The 24,275-nt window shown below is 40.4% G+C and overlaps 1 protein-coding gene across 2 annotated transcripts; it reads left to right on the top strand.

Moving 5' to 3' along the window:
- Positions 1 to 850: 850 nt before the first annotated feature.
- Positions 851 to 24,138, top strand: WIPI2 (WD repeat domain, phosphoinositide interacting 2). Of its 2 annotated transcripts, none has more exons than XM_075514840.1 (12): positions 851 to 1,093; positions 9,986 to 10,068; positions 14,533 to 14,702; positions 15,990 to 16,086; positions 16,690 to 16,787; positions 17,243 to 17,335; positions 18,141 to 18,211; positions 19,138 to 19,245; positions 20,005 to 20,169; positions 21,164 to 21,271; positions 22,470 to 22,567; positions 23,438 to 24,138. In XM_075514840.1, exons 1-12 carry the CDS (start codon positions 1,020 to 1,022, stop codon positions 23,548 to 23,550), a joined length of 1,278 nt encoding a protein of 425 aa, XP_075370955.1. In that variant the 5' UTR covers positions 851 to 1,019; the 3' UTR covers positions 23,551 to 24,138. The 2 variants fall into 2 exon arrangements, with proteins under 2 accessions (XP_075370955.1, XP_075370954.1); XM_075514839.1 differs by having other exon boundaries at positions 22,470 to 22,600.
- The last annotated feature ends 137 nt before the right edge of the window (positions 24,139 to 24,275 follow it).

The following is a 24,275-nucleotide window of genomic DNA, read 5'->3' as shown; positions in this document are numbered from 1 at the left end:
AAACGTGGGGGACTCCAGAGGGTCCCTTATACATTGGGGGGCTACCGGGCTGGTGAAGGAGATGGCTCCATCGCTCCCCGCCACTGCACGTGCATCACTCACAAACTCTCCCGGACCAGCTGGCCCCAGAGGCACGAACCCCAACACCCTGCTCTCCCCAGCATGGCTCATTTCCCTGAGATTAACTCTTTTCAGCACCAAGCCCTTGATTTCAATCCAGTTTCCAGACATTCCTAGTTCAGTTGCCTTTTTTTGCCAGCAATTCATATTATCGGCTGACAAGCTGCTGCCTGGACCTGGCAGCCCGTGACTCCCCTTGTTCTGAAATTGTCTTCTGCCCACGCCTGGCTGTCCTGCGAGCTGGTGCAAAGGCCGATGCACCCCTGGCCACGACAAGGCCATTGCACTCAGGTGTGAGCTCCCTAGAACAGCCTGTGCCCAGGAGCAGAGCCTGGTGTCCCCTGCTGTCCCATCTGCTGAGCCTTGGGGACCTCCCGTGGCACGAAGCAGAACTGCAGGGGCACCGGCGGGCGGGGACCGTGACCCTGTAGGGTCTGTAGGGACCGTGACAGTAGCGCGGCCGTCGCGGCCAAGGCTGGGGACAGCGGGGACGCGTCTGAATCGGGGACCGCCTCCTGGGCTTTGAGTCTCCCATCCAGCCGCCGACCCCCGCGGGCCCTGCTTAGCTTTAGAACGCCGCTGTCCCCCGCCCCGCCCCTTTCCCGACCGAGTTCGGCGCCACTACCCGAGCGCATGCGCGACTCCTCCCGCCCCGCAGGGCGGGCGCATGCGCGGCAGCAGTACGGTGGCCGGGAGGAGAGCGGGTGGCGGGGGTCGACGGGCGGGGGCGGGGCGGCGCAGGCGCGGGGCCGCTCCGCCGCCCGCAGCGTAAACAAGGGGCCGGCGGGGATGAGGAGGCCGCGGGTGCGCGGCGGGGGCCGGGGCCGCCGGGGCTGAGGTGCGCTGCCTGCTGGAGGCGTTCCCCCCCGCCGGACGGGGGTGGCGAGGGCCGTCCCGCCATGAACTTGGCCAGTCAGAGCGGCGACGCCGGCAGCGGCCATCTGCTCTTCGCCAACTTTAACCAGGACAACACGTAAGGGGGCGGTGCCCGGCCTGAGGGGGAGCCCGGCCTGACCGGGGGGCCCGGGCGCGGGAGGGGGTGCCTGAGAGGGCTGCGGCCGGGGGACGCCTGGCCGGGGGACGCTGAGCAGGCCTGGCCGGTGGGGGGGCGTGGCGGGGTCCCCCCCTCCGCCCCGGTGCCACCCCTTCGCATGGCAGGGGACCCCGCTGCAGTCTCTGCCCCCACTGCCACAGAGTGGGGCCGGGGTCCCCCTCGTCCCTGCAGCGAGGAGGGGTGGGAACAACCTCCCTCTCCCCTCCGGCTTGTGTGTGGAGCTGCAGGGTGTGAGGCCGCTCTGGTAGGGACACGCAGCAGAGGGCTGATGGGCTGCTTGAGCTGGAGTTGCGGCATGTTGCCTTCTCCCTTCCCCGGGTTGTTGCCCTGGAGAGTTTTTCCTCTTGTACTTGCGAGGCATTGCTTGCTGTTGCTTTGGGAAGGGGAGGGAGGGCTGTTTCTCCTTCTTGATGATGTCCAGCCTTTAGGAGAGACTGAAATCCCATCTTAGGGAAGACCCAGGTCTTCCAGGTGGTGCAAAGACTTAATCTGAAAGCTCGTTGTAGCTATCTTTTCATACAGCTTTTTTATTTTCACCTGCTGGCTGTGTTGAAGCAGCATGCCTTAGGTTTAAAGGTATTTCTATGAGCCTGTGCTTCTTTTGATTTTGAAAAAGAGGCCTTTCTCATCTAGTCCTTGAAATTGCACTCATTCATGCTTCAGTTCTAGAAGAGGGCAGTTCACGTGGCACATTTCTCAAATTATTTAACCATTACAGCATATTTAGATTAATTGATGCATATTAGTTTTTATATGGGGTATTAAAAAGCAATATTTTTCAATTTAAGAAATCCCTAATAGTTGGAATTGGAGCACTAAAGATCCTTTAAAGAAGGATTCGACTATCTTAAATACCTAAGAGATGAAACTGGGGGGCAATAACCAAAATAACTTGTACTTGAGAAAGGAGGAGTTTTGTTTTAGGAAGTGAGTAAGAGGAAATGATCTCAGGTTGGCATCACAGAACGTAATCCATGTGTGTGGTGGTGGTTTTTTTCTTTTAACAACTTATTTGTTTGTTTTACAAGCAACGATATCTTGTCCTCACAAGAGAGATCTTTGACTGTCTTCAGCATGTACTGTGGCATATGGGAACTGTGAAGATGAGAAGATTATTTATGGCGACTGCCAAGATTGAGGAGAAGGGTTGCATCGCAGAAGGAAATACTCTGTTTGCTTCTGTAGGTTTTGTTGGGGGTGAACAGATGAACAAGGGGAGCTGGATAGACTTGAGACGAGAGACTTTAACAGTAGATAACTTACAATAAATGATGGGCAGGGAGCAATAGTCTTCTATGTATTTGTAAGTAAATCATTATCCATATGTTGGTTCGAGCCAAAGACTTTTGCAACTATTTTTCACGTTTTTTCATCGAGTACCATATAGAGCTTGCTCTGTCATTATGCATATAAAACATGCCTGTGTTTTGCTCAGATACCATCCATTTTTTACCTATTACTAGATAAAAGAAGTCATAATAACTAGGAAATCTGTCGCCTCTTTCTTTTGCAGTTTATAAAGGTCATTATGTAAGTTTTTAAGTTAAACTGTACTGTCCAACTTGGTGATCTAAAAGCTTTACTGTTTCTCCTTCCTTAAAGCAACTGCCTGTTTTCAGTTGTGCCTTAGCTTTATGGAGAGCTGTATATATCTAAAAGATCACCGAGTTGTGACAAAAAAAATTTATTCTGAACAAGAGAGCTGCTTGACTTGAGAACAAACCCAAGACAGAAGTAAAAAGAAAGCAAATGTAATATAAGCTTATCTAGCTGGTCTTTGGCTTGTACACCTTGAAATCTTTCTTCAAGGAAGAGTAAAGTGTGATTCCTTTTTAACTTTGAGTTTATGGGGAAAAAAGGGACAAGTGGCTAACGATTTCTTTCTTGCTAATCCTCAACTGTGTATGCTACTCAGCTACTTTTCCCATTTCATTTTTGTAAATATCCAAAAGTGTTCTTCAATTTCTGTGTGATAGCTGATTCTTTTGGTCTTCAGCATTCTAATGGCCACTATGTGAGTAGATTTAAAAAAATATATTTTTTTATTTAGACTTTAGATTCACTGACAAGAGAATTTTGGTGATGATTTGATTTATCTGTTTGTGTGATCCAGACCTGGCTCATATATCTTTGTAATTCAAAGTCTTGGGATACAAATTCTTTCTTGTCATCTTGGCGTATTTTTACATTTTCAGATATCCGTTATAGAAACTACAAAAATAGAAAAAGGCTCCTGTTGGTATTTTTTTGTCTCAAAATTATGAGAATAATATAAAAGGCCACTTATTTTGAGACAAAGGAGGTGATTGGATGATGTGGAATAAGTATCCCTTCTTTCTAACAGTGTCTCAAAAGAAATCTCTCTAAGAAAAGTAGTAAATATAAAACAATAAGTCTTGCAGATGTCTTTATGAGCAGCTTCTTACTAAAACACTTGTCTGATGTGGTAAGTGACCCAAATAACCAAGTTGCATTCTAGTTCTTAAACTGAGTAGAATTTCGTGGTTGTGTGAGTTCCTTATACTAAAATTTATTTGATTTTTTTTTTTTCCTACCTGTGATCTTTCTTAGTTTCTTGTTTGAATAGAGAAACAAGAAGTCAACTCTCTGGGTTTATTAGTATACTAGTCTAGATATCCAGATCATCACCACTCAGCAGGTGAGAAGAGCTAAAAAGAACCTATTAGGAATGAATTACACTTCCCTGTGCTGGGCCTCAGAAAGCTTGCTTATTTTCAACTTATATTACAAGTAACTATAGTCATTTTCCAGGCAGGCAAGGTAAAAAAATGCATGTTGTTTCAGCCAGTATATGAAAGACAAGCTTTGTTTACGTCTTCCCAGTCAGTAGAGCTCTCATCATGTTTTAAGGTGTGCTTCAGTAATTAGAAAAATCGCTGACAAACAAAACTGGAAAATAAATGACATGGGTGCATTGTTATTACATTTAAAGCTTTTACCTTCAACTTAACAAGGTGCCAGTTCCACTCATGCTCAAATGTGTCTTGCTTACCTAGACAGCAGAGCCAATTGCCTTGTATTAAGAAAAGATGGTACTTGTTGTTGGTAAAAATAGGTATCGAGCTAACTTTTCCTAGGCTTTATGAAGGGTTGGTAACTATTGTCTTCTGTAGGAAGATGAGCTTCATGGTGGCTTTTAGTCTTGGGAAATTGAATTGCTGATAGTTAGAAGAATATCGTCAACATAAAAGTTGCTGTTGCTTTTCCCAGTTGTTGCAATCCCTGGTGACTGAAGCAGATATCCTCTGTCTTGTAGTTGTTTTTTTTTCCCAGACTTAAGGTTTTTTTAATGTTCATTCATGGATACGATATGTAGTGACAGTGTCTCTTGGAATAGTATCTACGTTATTGCAAGTGTTGTCTTGCCTCTTTATTCCATATTGCCCTAGGCTTTATTTACATGAGAGTTTTGAATTATTGGCTGGGACTGGAACTCTGCCTGAAAACACTCCACCTATAATGCAGCAGAAGCGGTTGGTTTGTGGGTTCTCTTTGATATAATACGTTTTCATTAAGGAAAAACATGGAGAAGGTCATTTTCAGAAGATGTTAGTGTGCTTGTTTTGGACCTAGCCCTCTTCCCTAGTGAATCAATCATTGCACAACTCAGCATGACTGGCATTCTCTGATTGGGAGGCAGAAGCTCCGGCTTGCAGATAAAATGGAAGTAACCGATCAGAATTCAGGTATCCTAGCAAAACCATGCAGTAGAAGCTTGTAGGTGACCTCAGTGCTAGGTATGTTTCAGTAATTAGAAATCTTTAACGATATATAGTTGGTAAGAAGTATTACTTAAACTCGAGTGCTGTTTGTATTACTTTTGGGAGAACTACTAAAACTGAGCACAGATACATTTATGAAAAATTAAACTCGCCTCACAAACTCATACAAGCTTTAAAACCCATAAGGGAAATGCGTAATATAATAGAAGTATGTAACTTTTTTACCCAAAGTGTAACTTCAAGATCTCAAAGTTTACATGTATCTATGATCTCAAAGTTTACACGTATCTATAAAATAGGTAAAACTTTCAGTCTTTAAATTGTTACACAAATATTCCCAGAGAAATGCCTTTGGAAGAACTTAAAAATTAACTTCTACGGTCTTCAGATTCAGTTTACAGAAAAAAAACAACAAAAACCACCCAAAGAACCTACTTGTGAAATAATGCAAGCTGACAGACTGTAGAGAAGTCTTAGTTGCCTTTTTAAAAATAATTAATCAAGTGACAGCACTTGGAAACAAAATAGTCGCTGTAGTTTTGAAAACAGACTCCTGATGAAAGGGCAAAATGAAGCCTTGCATCTGGATTTCTAATGAAAACACTGGTGTATGCCTTATTTGCAAGGTCGTCTTTAATCTCAGCTTTCATTTATGTATGGAGTTACATGTGACAGGTATCTGTCCATATATCTATTCTTTCTGATTTAATTCTGCCCTCTTTTTCCCAAATAAATCAGTTTGCTTCTATGTTCTGAGCAAAAGCTTGTAGTTCTAAAGTTGTATAGCATGCTTCATGTTGCAGAAGTTGTATTAGAATTCCCTTACCATGTGATGTTTGGATCTCTGTAGTCAACTGCTTGTGGTGAGAGGAACAAGGGTTAAGTGCTGAGCATTCACTCCTCTGCCTTTGTTTCTCCTAGGTTCAGGTGTCATTCACCTGTGATCCTTGAGGACAGGCGAGCTCTTTATTCTAAGGAGGCTTTAAAGCTAAACCAAAAAAAGGAAGGAAAGTGATTGCGTAGCTCTTGTGCTCAGGGAAGATAGCTGAGAGAAGCAATCGTATGTCGTGTTACTTGCTGTTGTTGCAGTGGAGATAGCAGCTGAGGTGGGCTTGCCTGATGAATCTGGATCAGAGGAACTGTTGCTCAGTGTGTGACACTTTGGGCGGGAATTTGGCCTGAGAGTAGTGATGTTGACTTGGGTTAGGAACTTTCTGTTGTCCCAGCTGATTGCTGCATGTTAGGTGATGAGCAAGTGTAGTCTCCTTTTGCTGTAGCAGATTTAAGTTTGCGTTGGTTTTCTTTTAATAGAAGAACAAAGGAAAAATCTCCTTTGGGTTGTCAGAGTGTTGCTGATAAATCTGTTGACCGTATGAGTTTGTGTTTAGCTCTTGTCCAAAATAATAACATTCTTGACCTTTCTTTTAAGACATGTCTGTAAGATGTTACAACTTTGGTTTCAGCAGCCATTTGGGAGGGGGAAATAAAGCAAAGTAAGTTTCCTTAGTAATTCTTTTCATTCTTTTTATTATTATTGTTGTTGTTTTCCCCCTCTTCATCATAAGCCTTTGACAAAACGTCTTTGGAAATTTACATTGGTTTTGAAATGAGGTGGAGCATTAGTATAATGAGACTTGTATCATAATGAAAGTAGGTTTAATTAACCAGTTCTTTAAAATAGTAATGACTTCTGGAGTCGTGTTTATACTGCAGCTGCAATTGATTTTAATCTGAAAGAGCTACCCTTAGGAGGATCTTTCTGATTAATGTAGAATATTTCTGATTAACAGTTAAGGTCCTCTATGATACGGAAAGGGAAAAACTGGTTTTCTTCCTTCTGTATGTATATTAAAGAAGCAAAAGAAAACCTGTATGATTCTAACCCATCTGAAAAAACTTGTTTCTAAAGAGCCAGAGAGATTGAACCAGCTGATTTCCCACTCTAGGTGAGTGCACTTACAGTGAATGTCAGAATCTTGAAATGAGTGTGTGAAACATCTCATAGCACTGCTTGCTTGATGAGGTTAGTTTTAATTATTTATGACAGCTGCTCTTGAAAATACTCTCAAGATTTATGCAGTCTTGGGTCAGAGTATGATATTATCTTTGAAAAAAGTGGGTAAACGCAGTTTCATAAATCACAGCTATATTGGTAATTTTGTACTGAGCAGACAACCTTGATGATGAAATACCTCAAAGTCTACAATCCAAGGTGTGTAATAGAGGCAACACATAATAGAGCTAAAAAAACACCTGTGTGTAGCATAATGTTAGAAGAAAAAAGGCAATTTTTTTGGATATTGATTTTATTTTCAATTTCAGTCTCTCATCAGCTTCTGAAAATTGGTGATAATAAAGCATAACAACCACGTTGTAAAAGGAGCTTCTGATAAACTACAGTAGCTTCTTGTTGGCCACTGTCTATTTGAGCAATAGTTGAATGGCTTATTGATCATATTTCTTCCCCATATGGTTGCACATTTTTTCGGAGGCGAGGTAATTTTGGCTAGGTACTTGTTTTGTGGGATTTGGTCATTTAGATAGCTATCAGGTATCTTAAGGGCTTAAGTGTAATATTGGTGCGGGGGAAGATGGGGGATTTAAATCATTATGATTATGCTGGTATAACTCAGCCTACTGAGTTCTCTTATTACATATAAAAAGCCTTTTTCCAATAGTTTCATAAGAAGTAATTTGAGAGTACATTTAAAAAAACCTCAAATCCTCCAAAACCAAGAATGCTGTTCTAGAAGAAAAATGGGTTGTTTTGCAGTTATGCTTGTATACTGAAATGGGTTTAATTATACTGACTTGAGCTGTTCTGTGTAAACAAATGATTTGTGACTTCTTCACCTTGATCCTGAAAGAAATAACAAAAAGTAGTTGGCATGGTGGAAAGGTCTGTTCTGTGCTGCTTCATTTTGGGTTCTACTCAGTCTAATGGTTTTTATCACATATACAACTCACTTTCACCCTTGTCTAAAGCTTATTTAAATGAGGTATAGGTAGTCAGTAGGACACGAAAAATGGGCTTGCTTACTGTTTTCAGTGATACTGTCAGTAAAGCAGTGATACAGCAATATTCTGTATTTAAAGCTGTAAGTACAATACAGGAATCAGTTCTGCCTAGTAATACACTCACAAATAGCTGCTATGTGGAATTCTCCGTGAGGAAATCATCCTGTGTCTTTTGTAGATAGTTTATATTGCAAGGAGTCTTGTGACCACTTATTTTTAACTCGGTTGAGTGCTTGTTTACCTTTTGTGAATTGACAGTTTTAATGTCATTCTTTGTTAAACTTTCTTTTGAGGGAAGCAGTAGATGCTCTAAGAAAAACTAACTCATTACTTTTTTTTTCCAAATTATGGTTTCATAATTTTTCACAGAATTTGGATTTTCATTCAGTTGTATAAAAGTAGTTGAGGAAAAACACTGAAGCATCTTTGGCAACTAATCAGATATAGTCTGCTGAGCATACCAATTTTGTCTGAAGTAAAATTAAATTCAGTATTTCTATGTATTTCTAAGGAGCAGCAACAAAATTTTGTTTTATAGTTGCTTCTCTGTCTGTAAGCCTAATACGCTTTTTTTTTAATATCCTGGTTATTGAATCTGAGAAGGCTTACTTCACTTACCTGGATGGTGCATGTTTTAAGTTGAAGGTTTAAATCTTCTCAAATATAATTTCTTAACCAGACTGTGCCAGTTGTACTTTTTTTTTTTCTAGAAGAGAAGGTCATACCTTCATACAGAAGTTGATTTTGTAGCTTGGGATCTTAATTTCAGAGGCTAAGCCATTTGAGGAACAATTCTTAATCTTCTGGGTACCTTGAAGTTTAAAAAGGGCTCACTTTGGAGCCATGAGAGGAAAATACAGAAAGAGCAAGAAATCTAGGAATCTGTATTGTATTCTAAATGCAGAGCTAATTGTTAGTGTATCTGAATTATAAAGAATCATCTTGCTGAGTTCAGAAGGGCATTTTGGCAGGCTGACAGGCAGGGTTGGGTTTCAGCCTTGTATTGAATTACTTGCCACAGTTTGGCATATCAAAATACATTTTATTGGAATTTAATTAGTTTTTCTCCATGTGTCCTGGCAGTAAGAAATATATGAACTATAAGCATACTAATACACTTCTGCACAACTGTATTGACTGTTAATTTTCTTTTTCTGTGGCATAAAATTATCCTCCACATGGGGAGGGGAAAATAAGAATGTGCCATTGTCTGCTGCCTTGATGTGTAAAGACCTGCAAGACAAGCCTAAAGGTTTTTCTAGTTTAAAATGTAAGACTTGTCTTTGACTCTGACTGGAAAAGCAATTAAATGGTCTGTGAGCTAAGTGTGAAAATTGAGTAATGGAGGAAAGAAGGGTTTGTAGTCAGTTTTCTAATGTTCTACTATTGTTAAAATCTGTTTAACATCAGTGACTAGCATTTTTAAGAGGGCGCCTCTGATCAAAGATTTGGCGTGAGTATTTGTAAGACTGAGACGTAACAATGAGACGTAACAATTCTTTGGAGGTGCTAGAATATCATCAAATAAAACCAGAGAAAATTAGAGTTGGCAGTCTTTAATTCCTTTTTATTTATTTTTTTTTAATATGAAAGCTCTTTTGGGGTGTTTGGGGAAGTTTACAGTATAAAGAGCAAAAAATCCCCAGACAGCCCAGTTTAAAAGGTCTTGGAGGTCACCTCTAATGATGAGGCAATGAGGTAATTGGTTTGCATTACATTTATTCAAGTCATCATCTTTCCTCCACACTAAAGCTTTTAGTTTGTGTGGAGAAATCACCAGTGTGAACTGGGCAGTAGGCTTACATTAAGCTGTGAACTCTCATTTCATAAAATGTGAAGCAGGATTCCGTACCTGGTGTAATTCTGAAGCTATTTGGCCTTTGCAGAATTGAGGAAGCTATCTGTGTCACTGTGGCTTTTTTGGTCAAGCTTTTTATCGCTTTTCTTACTGAGCTAACCCACCTGGAGTTTTAGAATAGGGTAAGAATCTGTCCAAGGGTAATCACAGCTGATTCAGTTTATGTTCCTGATGGGCTTGTTTCTTTTTCAGATCCCTTGCAGTTGGCAGTAAATCTGGCTACAAATTCTTCTCTCTTTCTTCTGTGGACAAATTAGAGCAGATCTATGAATGCAGTGAGTATCTTCTTTTTTTTTCTTTTTTATCCCCTCAGTTGGCTTAATTTGGGAAGAATAAGACATGTTTCATTTTTTCACAGGTGGTTTGAAATTGACATAAGAGGAACCTTAAGTGTATGATGAAATATCACACAAATACAAACAATTGATTGCTGGCAGGGTAAAACTATCAGTGTTCTGTATTTAAATTTAGCCGGTATGTTGTGAAATTTGGTAATAGCTATGGGGAGAACTCTTTGCTTTTTCTAATTTTATGTCCAATAGCCAGGTTATGTAGCAGCTGGGCATAAAAAAATTTACTGGTATGAGAGAGTGTCTTTTGGATCTTTGTATGGCTACTGGGACAGGCAACCACTAATATACCTTTATCAAATAAGAAAACAAAACCTTTATTATCTTTTTCTTTAATCCTAATATCTGCTGTTAGAAAAATACTTTTTAACATGATAGCTGCAGGTTTACTCAACCACAAGGGCGAATAATCCAAATTCCCATAACTTCTCAATACTGATCACAGTTGAGTAGGATATGAGATGAAATGGAGGGAGGCCTGGGGGAGAAGTGGTGTCCCCTGTTTTGCCAGCAGTTCAGACTTCCCTTTTTTTGAGGTGCGAATAAGTAAACTATGAATGCTATGCATGAGTATCCTTGCTTTCCTGTAAACTCCATGTGAACAGATGGTACCCATAGCTATGACGTCAGCATTTACAGTAGGATCCCGGTGTACCATGCTATACAACACAGTTGTCTTCAGACTCCATTCCCTAAGTGACCTAACCCTGTGGCATCTTAAGTTTGAAAATGGTGTGTGATTCAGATCACCTATTATCCGTGGTGACTGCCTGATTCTGTATACAGTCAATGGAGAGAAGTAATTGTGAGGTTCAAATTAGGCACCTGTGGTCAGGTTAAATTGTGTTGCAGCCACATCTGCCTGTTTGAGTCATGGTCTGGTTGTACTGGTTAATCGGTGGCTTGAATTCCATTTTATGCCGTTGAGTTTAGGTACCTGACCTCTGTAGTATGTTAGGCACTTAAGTATCTGGCCTGGTATCACCCCAGGAGACTCAGTGAAGATGACTCCTGTTACACGAGACACTGAATAAACATACTGAGAGAGACTGAACTGAACTCTGCAGGACTGCTTCTAGGTAGTCCTTGAAAGAAAAAGTACAGATTGGATAAAGTGCCTTGCTCAAGATCTTGCAATAAACTGATAAAGCAGCTGGGATTAGAATTTAGACCTGCTGATTCCAGTCTTGTCTTCAAACTGTTCTGGGATGCCTGTATTAACTTAAAATATCAAAGAGGTTAAGCCTTCTTCCATGAGTGTTAAGTCCATAAATACAGAGCACAGAATGTGAGGTAACATTTAGTAGAAAATTTGATGGTTTGACCTGTGTAAGCCAGCCTATCTTGACCTCTGCTTACAGGCCATGCAATGTCTGCAGCAGACCTAAATATTTGAGATCTTCAATTTTCGTATGCAGCTAAATAATTTTCAGCCTTGGCCTTGCAAACCATGCCTGTTTAAAACTTGATATGGGGGGTGGTGGGCTTCCTATGTATTGACTGCTTCCTTTCCGCAAGGAAGAGTATCTTGAGGCCTCCTGGACACATGCCTCCTGCCTCCCAATTTAGTTTAAGTGGGTCTAAAGGCTTTGTTGTTGTGAGTGAGCACTTTTAAGGACCCCTCCCTCTCTTCTGTAAGATTATCTGCCAGTTCTTGTGTAGGTGTATAAAGTAAACTACAGAATATGCCCCAGCTGTCTTGTGTTTGGAAGAACAACCAAAAAGAATGGGAGGTTTCTTTGTCTGCTCCCATCACTGACTTCTACTGTGACTCTGTACAAATCTCCTAACTCCCTGCTCAGTTGATCCCCCTGTAAAAATAAGTATTAGATTGGAGGGTGCTTTAAGGCTTAATGAATGCTTATAACATGCTTCATGTTCTTGGATTAAAAATGGAATAAAAGCATGGCTGATCATAATCTAGCTGGTTCTAACCAGCGCTTGTCTGTGATGCTACATGCTTGTGTTTATGAAACTGTAATCTTGTTATGTATTTGCTTGTTCTCCCCTCACTGCTGATACTTAAATCATTTTGCAGTTCTTTTTGTTCTTGCTGTATTTTGAATCTGCATTTCTGGTAATGCTCACTTGTGTAGTGTAAAGAAGAAAATAAAAATAGGAAAAAAACCTGATTAACAGCATTGCTGTAGGACTTAACTAGTGCTTCTAAACATACGATTAATTCAGGTCAGGTGGATGTAGGATGTGCAGTATAGCCTGGTACTCTACTTGAATGGTTGCTCATTAGGAAGCATACATGACTTGGCAGCTGTGAAGAGATTTTATCACTTCTTCCTGTTAGGGGAAGACAAAGGAACAGAGGTCCATCCTGTATTTTTTCAAGTGAATTTAATTAAAAGCCCATCACAGAGCCTTTCTCTAAAGGTAACTGTCTGTACTATAGTAAGTCTTTTTATGGTGAGACTGAAGGATTGTCTATACCTTTTAAGCATTTTCCTTGTGGGATGTTTTTTCTGCTGTCTGTGACTGCTTAGTTCTTGATAGTGCCCTTCTCTGCTGCCTACGCTTCCCATCAGTGCAGCGTAGGACAGCACTTTTTCCATCTGAATCTCTGCTACTGTTCCTCCTCTGAAATACCAGTTCTGCCTGCCTGCCTGGGAGAGTAACAAATCCCAGAAGCTGTGTCTTAACACAGTTGCCCCTGAATGGGGAAAGAAGCTGTGCTCGCCCAGGAGCAGGGAGTAGTCACACTGTGGTTTTTGGGTCTCTGTGTGCTGGTTTTCTGACTCTTGCAAAAGGATGCCATTATTATGAAGGACTCTGGGCTTAGATGGAAAGCTGATAACCTGTACTGTAAAATATTTGAGAATCTTTTATGTTACTAGCGTGGTTCAAGGAACATGGACGTCTGCATTTGAAAGTCTATGCATAAATTTATTGAAGCGGATATTTTTTATTTCTTGTGTTGTGTGTGGCATCAAGAAAACAGAGAACAATTCCTTGAAAACAAAGTCATTGCTAAAATACATTATCCCTGTTGCAGAAGTGAGGAAATTGAATTTGCAAAGCCTCTGTGAGCTGTTTTGTCTTCTCTGGAAAAGTACCGTATTAAATATGAGATTTAGATAAAAGTCAATTATGTTGCATAGAATACTGAAAATGCTTAGTATAAACCTGCTCCTTTTCCATAAGGAGGCTATTTCTCTCAAAAGAATGTAGAGCATTAAATATTTTCAGTTCTTTTTTGTGAAATAACTGCCCAGAAAAAGCACTTTCAAAGCAGACATGTCACACAGTGATGACATTGTCATATGCTGAGAATGTTGGACAGAACTTTTTTCAGGGAATTTCTGTCATTGGTCATGAGAACACTGCCAATTATTTAATGCGTCTCTTGGCCAAAACAGAAGCCTTCAGAAATAAGCTTTTTTTACTGGTAGTTTTACGGTTTGGAACGTGTTAAGCATTGAGCTAATCCAGATACTGACTTCTGAAAAGTTTGGTTGTTTTGATGGATCAAGGCCAAGGGCTCAAGTTGCTTGCCTTGATTCAGTTCTGTAATAGAAGGGCAGATGTAGCCGGTAGCTGTGGGAGAGCTGCAGAGAGTGGCAAAACTCTCCAGCTTTCTCCTGCTGTGAAAACTATGTCCACTATGTCTCTGGGGCTTTTGGAGGGGAGCTTCAGGGGATGGGAGGGGGAAGCACACATGCCAGGGTAACTGGTGGTGGGACTTGGACTCCTACCACCTTGGTCCAATACTGTGCTATAATCAAATGCTCTGAAAGTGCTTCTTTGCCAGAGATCCTGGACTCTCCTCCCTCCTGCTGTCTTCCCCACATTTTGAATGGTTTCTCCTTTGCCTCCAGTGCTTCCATAGTAGAATGCATGACAAAAGTAATGCTGTTTTATGGCTATGCATACCTGCTGGGCTTCGGTGATTCTTGTACAAGGTGTGCAGAAACTCACATCATCAAAAACCCTTCCATGCATAGTATAGCTTTAAAAACAAAACAAAAAAACACATGCACAGAAAAACCAAAACCCAAAAAACCTTTACTTTCCTAGATCTCTGCAGAGATAAGAGAAGATTGTAAGATTCTGGAATTTAACATTTGCTATTTTTTGTATCTTTGGGATTTTTTTTCTGGTGGATCTTGGGCAGGGGGGAGTGGACACTCTGTTCTGAAGTGTAAACTTGCATGATACTGCAGGGGGGGGACGGCGGGAAGTCTTTGTAAATCAACATTTACTGTGTCGATTTTCTGCTTTAAAAACCTGTCCTGCATCCCATGTTGACTCTGAGCCGTTGTGACAGAATGCTTGTGGTGGTAGACTGTATTTTCCTAGACAGTATTTCCTGTTGATGTGCATCATTCTTGTTCCCTGAAATCTCCCTCTGTATTTTTCCTCGTTACTGTGGTTCCTCAGCTGACACAGAAGATGTGTGCATTGTGGAGAGACTGTTCTCTAGTAGTCTGGTGGCAATAGTTAGCCTTAAAGCTCCACGCAAGCTGAAAGTTTGTCACTTTAAGAAGGGGACAGAGATTTGCAACTACAGTTACTCCAACACCATCTTGGCTGTCAAACTCAATAGACAGGTGAGTAGTAATTTTGACTAGGTGAAAACATGGGGAGGGGTTGTGGATCTTATTCTGACACTTCCTCTGCTGATTGATTGTCTCTTCCTTTGGTGACAGAATTGCTATTGGAAATTAGCTTGTACTTTTCCAACTGTAGCTTCTGTATGGCATTGCAGCACTCATATTTGGTTAAGTATTTTTGGTTCTATGTTTATGTATTTACTTAAGAAAATGCCCTGAGTAAGCTGGGAATGCTTTGAGTAGGAGGTTGGACTAGAGACCTCCTGAGGTCCCTCCCCAGTGTGAATCATGCTGTGATCCTGAATGTGAAGGTACATGAAACTGACAATTTCTGTTCAGGTGTAAACTTAAAGTTGTTATCTATTCACTTTTTATGTTTTTAAATACAGTTTGCTGAATTCTTTTAAAAAAATAAAAATTTTCTTAAAAAAAAAAATCACTGAACTGGTGAAACTTTTTAGTTAAGTACCTGGAACCGTAGTTTGCTGTATTACTAAATCATTAGTAGACTCTTCTGCAAATACAGACTTTGCTGTCTTCAACCAGTTCATTCAAAGTAGAGAGAATGGCATCTGAAGGAGAAAATCTTCTCAGTGTCTGTCCCAGCCCCCAAAAATGAGGTGTGGGAGGATGGGATTCCTGTTTAAAATCATAAGGGAAACAGTGGCTAACTTGATTTCTGGCATAGTGAGGTAGCATTAAATGAGTAACATCTTGTTAGTCATCCAGATGTGGTCTACAAAGTGTAAATGAAATGTTGAAGAACTTAATCAAAGTTTAAAAAATAAAAAAAGCCCCCCTCAAATGATTATGAGTAATAGGCTCTGTAAATGGTTAAAAAAGTCTGGTATATTTTTTCTGTTTAGCCAAAGCAGAAAATTATTTCCTCATGAGAACTGGCTTCTTGTCGGGGGGAAATACATAAGGGCAGGTACAGAATAAGAATTAAATAGCTTTAAATGAAGGTTTATGGCTTGCTGACTTAAAATGATTTACATTACTAGTTTTATTTAAATCAATTTGCACTAGCATGGTTGAGAGAAGTCAAGTGCACTGGTCAGTTCAAGTGACCAAGTGTAGTATTGTGCTGTTGAAGCCTTGTCAAGAGGTGTATCTTGTGTGTCTTCTATCAGACTCTTATTTCTTCCCATCAGGTAGGTACAACCTTTTCTCTATTGGAAGGTACCTACTGCATTTTTGGATACAGTTTTTTTTTTTTAGGATTGATACATTAATATAAACTCCAGTTTGATATTAGCATTTTGTCCTCTTTCCCATGTCTAGAGGCTGATAGTATGTCTGGAAGAGTCTCTTTATATACACAACATACGAGACATGAAGGTATTACATACAATCAGGGAGACACCTCCCAATCCTGCGGGTAAGTATGTTGTTAGAAGCTAGCATAAGTCTGAAAGTGCATTCTGTGTCAACATATGACATTTCCCACAGGGAACTGTAGTATTGTTAATTCCACTTTCAAATAAAAGTAACAATTAAATACATGAGTGTTGTCTTAAAGCCTACCCATTTAATCCAGGTGAGGTTTTTGAGAACAAATAGCAGACTCTGCCTTAAACTGCATCCTCCCAGTATTTTAGTCTGCTAGAGTGGATGTGTTGAAATGTTAGAAAGAAGTAGTAGAGATACAAACTGGATTTTTGCCAGCACTTGGTATAGTTAAAGGCTTTGTCAGGTTAATGTTTTAGGAGTCATGGTAGACATGGGGAATGCTACTGCTTAGTCAGTTATTGTAGCTCTTGGTATTCTTCCTTTTCTACTTTACATTAATCTTTAACTTATGTTAAATAGTTGAATATTTGCAGGTTGACTCTGAGATTACTCATCCTTGTTCTGTTTCTGTTCATACCTTGTGAGGATAACTTGACTTATCTTCGTAATATTCGAACGCAGAATCAGAAAGTTTTGCTGCATAAGTCTTGGAATTTGCCTCTTTCTAATTCTGTTTCTGCATCCCTTCTAGGGTTGTGTGCTTTATCAATAAACAATGATAACTGCTACCTGGCCTATCCAGGAAGTGCAACTATTGGAGAAGTACAAGTCTTTGACACCATCAATCTGGTAAGGGTCTTTGTGAATGCTGTTTCCACTTCTAAAGATGCAGTTCTTGGAAATGACTTAACTTGCTCAGAGAGGAATTACTAGACAGTCAGGTTCCTCTACATCAGTTTGCGGTATCTCTTGTAGCTAGTCTTCACAGAACGTTGTCAAAGAAAATACAGATGCTAATATTAGATTTGTTGACTAGAGTTGGGCAAATTGGTGGAGCAAAGTAAAGTGATTTCCATTTGAATTGTCTTTTAAGTATCCTTCTACTGCTCGTACTCTCTATGCACATGCTTCAGTGGTAATTTATGTACTTTTACTTAGCAATTACTGAAACAAATATTGAAGCTGTTGTCCATAAAGTTAAGACCCATATTTGCCTTGAATGCTCTTAACTATGCAGTCTTAAGCTGCAAACGTGTAGTTTTTAACCTGTACTGAGGTTATATTTTATTGATTCACTCCTGCAGAGAGCTGCTAATATGATCCCAGCTCATGATAGTCCCTTGGCTGCATTGGCATTTGACGCAAGTGGTACTAAACTTGCCACTGCATCAGAAAAGGTAAGGCGACTTTTTATTGACTTGCCGACAGTGATAAAAATGAAGTTTGTTTCTAAGCATTTTAAGTAAGTTTAAGCGTGCACAATTCCATCCGCAGGTGCCAAAAAAGAAGGCTTACAGTTATAATGGCAAATCTAAGTTGTTAACTGTTAATGATATTTGACACAATTTCCATGCTGTGAAATGTTGGATAATAAGGTTATTTAAATAAACACATTTTAATCTGGCTGTAATCAGGGCAATCCTCTAAGTGTTTCTCCCTTTAGTCCAGGATACTTATTAGAAATTAGTTGTCTTGTTTTGATGCTGTCTTCCTAATGAAAACAAGACAGTTAAAGTCAGAATATAGAGAAGTGTCTTGCCAGGCTTTGGCACATGATGACAAATTGTCCATCTAAATTGTATAAATTAGAAAGTCTGAAGCCTCTGCTTTTTGAGTAATAAGCTTAGAATATAAGGGTGTGTAACTGATTGCATCTGATAAAGGCACAAAGACATCCAGGTGACTGTACTTGTGGTACTTGTCTAGTGTGGTCATTCTCATGATCAAATATGATGAGAAGGACTGTTCTTGATGCATAGCTTGTTCTCTGCATTAGTAGCTCCCACCTCTTGTTGTTTCTCTACTCTTCAAACACATCCTACGAACAAGCGCCATAAATATTTCATGCTAGTATGTGGTGTGCATCAACAGCAATAAGTTAACAGCAAAATGGTTTGCTGCTTGTAGTTGTACTCTGCTCACTAGAGCTAATACACAATGAACGAACTTAGAATGAAAAATGATTTTTTTTTTTTTTTCCAGGGGACAGTAATAAGAGTGTTTTCCATTCCAGAGGGACAGAAACTCTTTGAATTCCGAAGGGGCGTGAAGAGGTAAAGTTCAACTGGGCTAATTGTCTGATTCTCATTCCTTATGGTAGATCTCCAGTATGTTCTGCAATTGAGCTGGCATCCTGATTTTTGCCTATTTTCATCTTCATTCATCCCTGCCTGTACGCTTATAACAGTTTCAAGCTTGAATGTCTTCCAATTTCACTCCTTTGGACATGACTATTCTACAAATCAATCCTGTCGGAATTGTACTGCCTGTTGCCTTTTAAAAATTTATTGGTGAGGGAACTTGCTTAAAGTGGGTCACCTTTTGTAAGATATATTGTATTCTTACAGCAATTGGAGGCAGTACCTCTGATATTCTTGCTCTCTTCTAAATCCTTCTAGTGCTGTGATCATTGATAGCCATTGTGAGATGGTACTATGATTTGTGGTGGTAGAAACTCTGTAGTTCTACTGTACTTTATACAGAGATAAGACTTGAGTTCAGATTGTTACTAATTGACCCCCATATCTGGTATACATCAGAGGTGAACATCATTAATGGGGATCTTGCTCTTGAAGTGCTTTAAGAAGGTATCGGAGGATTCGGAATGCTTATTATGGAAATGTTCTTTTTTCTTATTTGCGAAGCAGTGGTGACTGAGAAATCTGCTTAATTATTAATTAAGCCAACTAATTTGGCTTAATTGCAAGTCACCTGCAATGACTGACAGGAGAAGAAGAGCAGGTGAGTATACCATGCAGCCACTGTTCCTCCTGGCTTTCTCAGTACAGCTCGTGTGAACATTATGGAGCTCCTTAGTGGTGAATGTGCAGAAAGGCTCCTACCTACCAAAATGAAGAAGCAATATTCTCATTTAAGTCAATTCCCATGAGTTAGTTAACACTAGCTTTCTTCTTACACCAATTGGTACCATAAAAAATAATGCTTCATTGTTTTTCCTTTCTTCCCCGCCCCCCCCCAGGTGTGTGAGCATCTGTTCATTGGCTTTTAGCATGGATGGCATGTTTCTGTCTGCATCCAGTAACACAGAGACGGTGCATATCTTCAAACTCGAGACTGTGAAAGAAAAGTAGGTTTCAGAGGTGCCTTAGGTTTTTCAAGGAAAAGGCTTTAAAATTGATTATGCTCAACAGGATGAATTCTCCAAAGTGTGGACAGACTTCTTTTGAACACTTCTGTAAAGTAAAGGGCATAAGAAGTCACTTATGAATCGGAACTGTAGCTGAGCTGCATACTGTTCTCCCAGTGAATAGAAAAGGTATTTCTGCTGAAGAGAAATTGGCTGTCCCTGGCAGAGGAATGTGGAGCAGTTTTAATGTTTTTAATTACATTTGTGTTTCACCTCTTCTGACATCCATATGAGAAGAGCTATCTCAGCAATGCCTTCCAGCTGCCTATAGGGCTTTAAAAGGCACCAAGTTGTAAAATGTTCCTATTTATGATTTGAGAGGACAGTCTTACTCACATTTTTGTGGAAGTTGTTGGAAACAATGATTTGCTTGGTGATAAACAGGTGAATAAAATCTTGAAGTGTAGCACTTTCCAGTAGATCTTGCTCTTGTATAATGAACCTTATGAAATGCAGTAAGTATCAGTTTACAATCGAACATGCTTAAATAACAGGCTGAGGGTATTGTAGGATACATTGTGCCCTGTAGCATAAACGGAGTGCATTAGAGTTCTCAAGGGTGTTAGTTATTTCTGAAGAGAAACAAGTAGCTGCTTAATATCTTTAAAAATAAAAAGGTGTTTCAAAGCGTTTACACACCTTTCTCTCTAATGTGAAGGCCAAGTTGGTCACTTTTTTTTTTTTTTCTTCGACTTGCAGACCTCAGGAAGAGCCTACAACCTGGACAGGTTACTTTGGAAAAGTGCTGATGGCCTCAACAAGCTATCTGCCCTCTCAAGTAACAGAAATGTTCAACCAGGGTAGAGCCTTTGCTACAGTCCGCCTGCCGTTCTGTGGGCACAAAAACATCTGTGCACTTGCCACGTGAGTAAAGAAATTGAGCCTGCATTCATCATCCCCCTGGGTTGCCATGTTGGGCTGTGGAGAGGCTGATGTTGTAGAACATAACCTCCTCTCCAGCAGAGCGGGTAGTACACAGCAATGGATCACCTGTAATCGTTTCAAAGCCTCTTCCAGTTTAAGACCAATGTGTTAGAGCTAACAGCTCACAGTCCTGTGAGGGGAGGAGGGAAAGGCATAATATTTGGATGAGAATAGACTATTTCTAAGTGTTGTCTAAAGATGTCTTTTAATTTTGAAAGAACAACGTTGAGAACAGGCCCATGGGCTTGTGGCATTTGCTTCCATTAGGGCTAGGGGGAGTGATACTGTATGTTGTGTTAGTGAATTGCAAAATTAGGCAATCCAGACTAACCGTTAAAGCTTTAAGTCTTTGAAAGCAAGCTCACATTACTCTTGTCCCCAAAACAGCATAGCATTCATTAAAGTTAATTTTGAGGACTGAATCTAATCTTTATTCTGTCTTCACCAAAGGCAGGTCCCATTTGGCACAGCTACCAAAGCAATGAGCTGAGCAGTAGTAAACTTATTTGGGGGGAAGGTTTATGGTTTTTATGCTAAATTGACTTCATGCCTGTACTATCACTTCTCTGATCTCAAAGCACCCTTTAAGTGATAATTAAGCCTTGTAACATTTCTGAAATAAGTAAATACTTCCCATTAGAAGTCTCTGGAGTTGCACAAAGCTTGATAACAGGTTGGTCACTTCTGAATCTTGTTTTACTGGGTTATATATAAGTTGCTTGATTCCTGTGGTATCCCATTAGCCCCAAAATGTGGTTATGCCTTACTTTTTTTAAGCACAGTTCTTTCCTAGGTGCTCTAACTGTTAATATGTTCCCTGTCTTGAAGCAAAAGTGGGGGAAAATAATGGCTTAAAATCATGGGAGGGGAGGAGAGTGTGCTGATGCAAAACTTCAGTTCTTACTAATCTCTTGTGCCCCCTAAACCTTTCTAGAATCCAGAAGATCCCTCGTTTATTGGTAGGAGCTGCTGATGGATATCTCTACATGTACAACCTAGACCCCCAAGAAGGAGGAGAGTGCACACTAATGAAGCAGCACAAGTAAGTCCATATTAGCTGAGGACTGTTGTGTTTTATTTTTTTTCCCACAAAATCCAGTTTGTTCTTAAACTTAGTTCTGTTCTACAAAAGTTTAACTTGGAACACCTCATTTCTTTAAACTAATCTTTTTCCAGACCTCTGACATGAATGAGTAACTTCAGAATCCCCCTGCGCCTTCCTTCCTAGTATCTACTACACTAAGCACAGCTTTACCAGCAGAAACTTAACACTGTCCAATTGCAGTGAAGGATCAATCGCTGTTAGCTGTATGATCCTGTTTCCTCTTACTTGGCAGTTTGATTTACTTAAACAAGAACTTGAAACGTCTGACACCATCCTCTTCATCAATAAATGAAGCAGTTACAGAGATGAGAAAGAGATGTTACTCTGACTTCAGAGGGGAATCCGGCCTACGAAATTTTCTGTATTCTCTCTCTACCGGTCTCCTTATTAAACTTCCTTGCATATAGGCCAGCCAGCTAATGTTCTGTAGCAGTACTGTAGAACACTTACAGAAAATATGACAAGGTGGTGTTATCTTTTAATAAGATTTGGCAGGAAAAGCTGGGGTAATATAGTCAGATTATTTACATGATCAATCACAGAATTAAAGCCAATAACTCACAATGATAATTCAGGTTTGCAGCTTTGGTCAATCTACAATACTGGTCAAAAATCATACCTTTATCTGAACATTTTAAGGTATGACCTCTGATTTCACTTGTAGATGAAGTGAAGTCTCAGAGTGAAGTCTTTATCAAGTTCTTAATCTCTGAAATGCTCTAGTACCTTCACTAGAGGGTTTGCTAGTATATGTGTATGAAGCAACCGCTTCTGTTGTGGACAGAGCTCAAGAGACAATCTGTAATATTGCTGATTGGAAGGGTTAATTGGTTTTTTTTTTTAATCATGCATGCTTGTTTTGAGTCTTTTTTTCGTAGCATCAGCTACTAGGATTTAGATCCTGATGCCGTGTCAGAGGCAAGCATGTCGCTGATGTGTCTTCAGTGTTAAATATGAAGTGTTGTCAGATGCCTTCTTGACAGCCCTCTGGAATGGAGGGACCAAGTTCCTCCTGTTGCATGTGTATATGTATTATTCTTGCATGTCTAATGAGATATTCTTCTGTAGCTGTCAAGTAAAGCTGTCTTATGCCCAGGTAGATCACCTCTCCAGCTAACCTCTCTCTGCTTGGTAGGCTCGATGGCAGTATGGAGCCAGCCAACGAAATTCTAGAGTCTGCATCCCATGACCGGCCGTTGGTAGCGCAGACATACAGTGCTGCTGTGACTAAAGGTACATATGTGCCTTCCTCACCCACAAGGCATGGTAAGGAGAAGGCTGGAAATGGGGCAGAGAGCACCTCTGCGTATTGCTTCATTCTAGATGGCTGCTCAGGCAGCTCATCTACTTCAACACTGAGCTTTTCAGAACTGTGGGTGTGATGTGGAGCATTGGTGAGCAGTAGGAAAAGAGCACTTGTGATGTACAGTAGTCTCCTGTAGATGGATCACTCATCTTTGCTACTTTCCGAGTGGAACTTTGTCTCAAATAGTGGTTGATTACTGTTGAGATAGTCGCAGTACTTGCCGTATGGTTCTTGAGATGCCTTAACACAACTATTTCATACAGCAGTTCTGCATCCAGACCGCATGCAGAGCATCTGAATTATAGCCCCCCACCCTTTTTTTTTTTTTAACAAGGTTGATAAGTGCTCCTATCATTCCTTTATGGGAACAGTGACTTTTTAGCCTGATTTGCTGCTCTGTTAAATTGAGAGGATGAGAATTTGGTTAATGCTGCAGCTCTCTGAGTGGTGCTTCTACCATCTTTGTATGGCACTCAGGTCAGTGCTTCGACTGCAGAGGAAGGACAGTCTGCATGTATAGCATAAATACTGCAGTTGCAGCTGTGACACATGGGTGGAGATTAAGAAAAACATCAGCTGCCCAAAGCACAGGTGCGCATTGCGTACGTGCAGAGTACTTCAATTTTGATCATAAGCTGCTCTTGTCTTGGAGAAACACGTTCATGATAAAAGCAAACATAGGGTGGCAGTGAAACTATTGCAAGTAATGTCTGGTACTTCAGCTCTAATCGTTCACGTTGGATCCAAGCCTTAGTTTGTGCTGCTGATCCCCCAACTACTTGTTCCTTTCTCTCCAGCCTATACGGATGACCTGGGTGCTGTGGGTGGAGTTTGCCTGGAAGATGAAACCAACTCACTTAGATTGGATGAAGACAGTGAGCATCCTCCCATGATCCTTCGGACAGACTAAACTTTGACCTGTGAACTCACTCCTGAAGCAGAGAACACTGGCTTGATGTTTCTTGAGGAATCTCGTGTTATGCTGCTATGAACTTTGACATGAGTTGGGAGAGAGGATGACAGACTCTTACAGTTTTAAGTCGTAGCTGTAGTTCTAATTCTATACAATTGGAAAAATATATGGTTTTCAATTCAGTGGCTTTTAATCTTGCTTATCTATTTTAGCTGTGTTTATTTTTTTTTGTTGCCAAAACCTGCTGTTTGTGCAGCCCTCAGAGCCTACTAGCTTTGCATGCGTTCATGTGCCAAGCAAGCATAGGAGGGGGAGAGAGAGAAGCCACTTTATAACAAACCCAAGTTTGTATTTTTTTTATATATGTATATAATATTTAGCTTATATAAGGAAAGAGTGGAGAAGTGGTTCTGGAAGCTGAGACTAGTTCTGCACTGACAAAGGTCCAAATGGTTTCCTGTGCATGGGCTTGCAGGCATACCTAGTGACTGACATGCAACCTTTCAAATGCAATGGCCTGTTTTTTTGGGTTCTCCCTCCCCTTTCCTGGACCATTTTGTTAATTAAAATTCCTTCTGAATGTTGTGTATTTGTGGGACTGTTCTGTTTGTTGGGATGGAAAACGGGAAGTGTTTCCCTGCATAAGGATATAGAATATAGAAAGTGCCTTTACAGGGAAGAAAAGGAATTGCTGCAGGAAGAAAGCTAGAATGAAGGAGGAA

Source organism: Mycteria americana, chromosome 12 (assembly GCF_035582795.1).
Source record: "Mycteria americana isolate JAX WOST 10 ecotype Jacksonville Zoo and Gardens chromosome 12, USCA_MyAme_1.0, whole genome shotgun sequence".
Classification (NCBI taxonomy): domain Eukaryota; kingdom Metazoa; phylum Chordata; class Aves; order Ciconiiformes; family Ciconiidae; genus Mycteria; species Mycteria americana.
This window is presented reverse-complemented; position numbering and strand designations above follow the sequence as displayed.

Coding starts and splice junctions, on each gene's coding strand:
- WIPI2 (XM_075514839.1), top strand. CDS start 1,020: ATGAACTTGGCCAGTCAGAGCGGCGACGCCGGCAGCGGCCATCTGCTC. Junction 10,069..14,532: donor AGAGCAGATCTATGAATGCA/GTGAGTATCTTC, acceptor GTGGTTCCTCAG/CTGACACAGAAGATGTGTGC. Junction 16,788..17,242: donor TCTTTGACACCATCAATCTG/GTAAGGGTCTTT, acceptor TCACTCCTGCAG/AGAGCTGCTAATATGATCCC.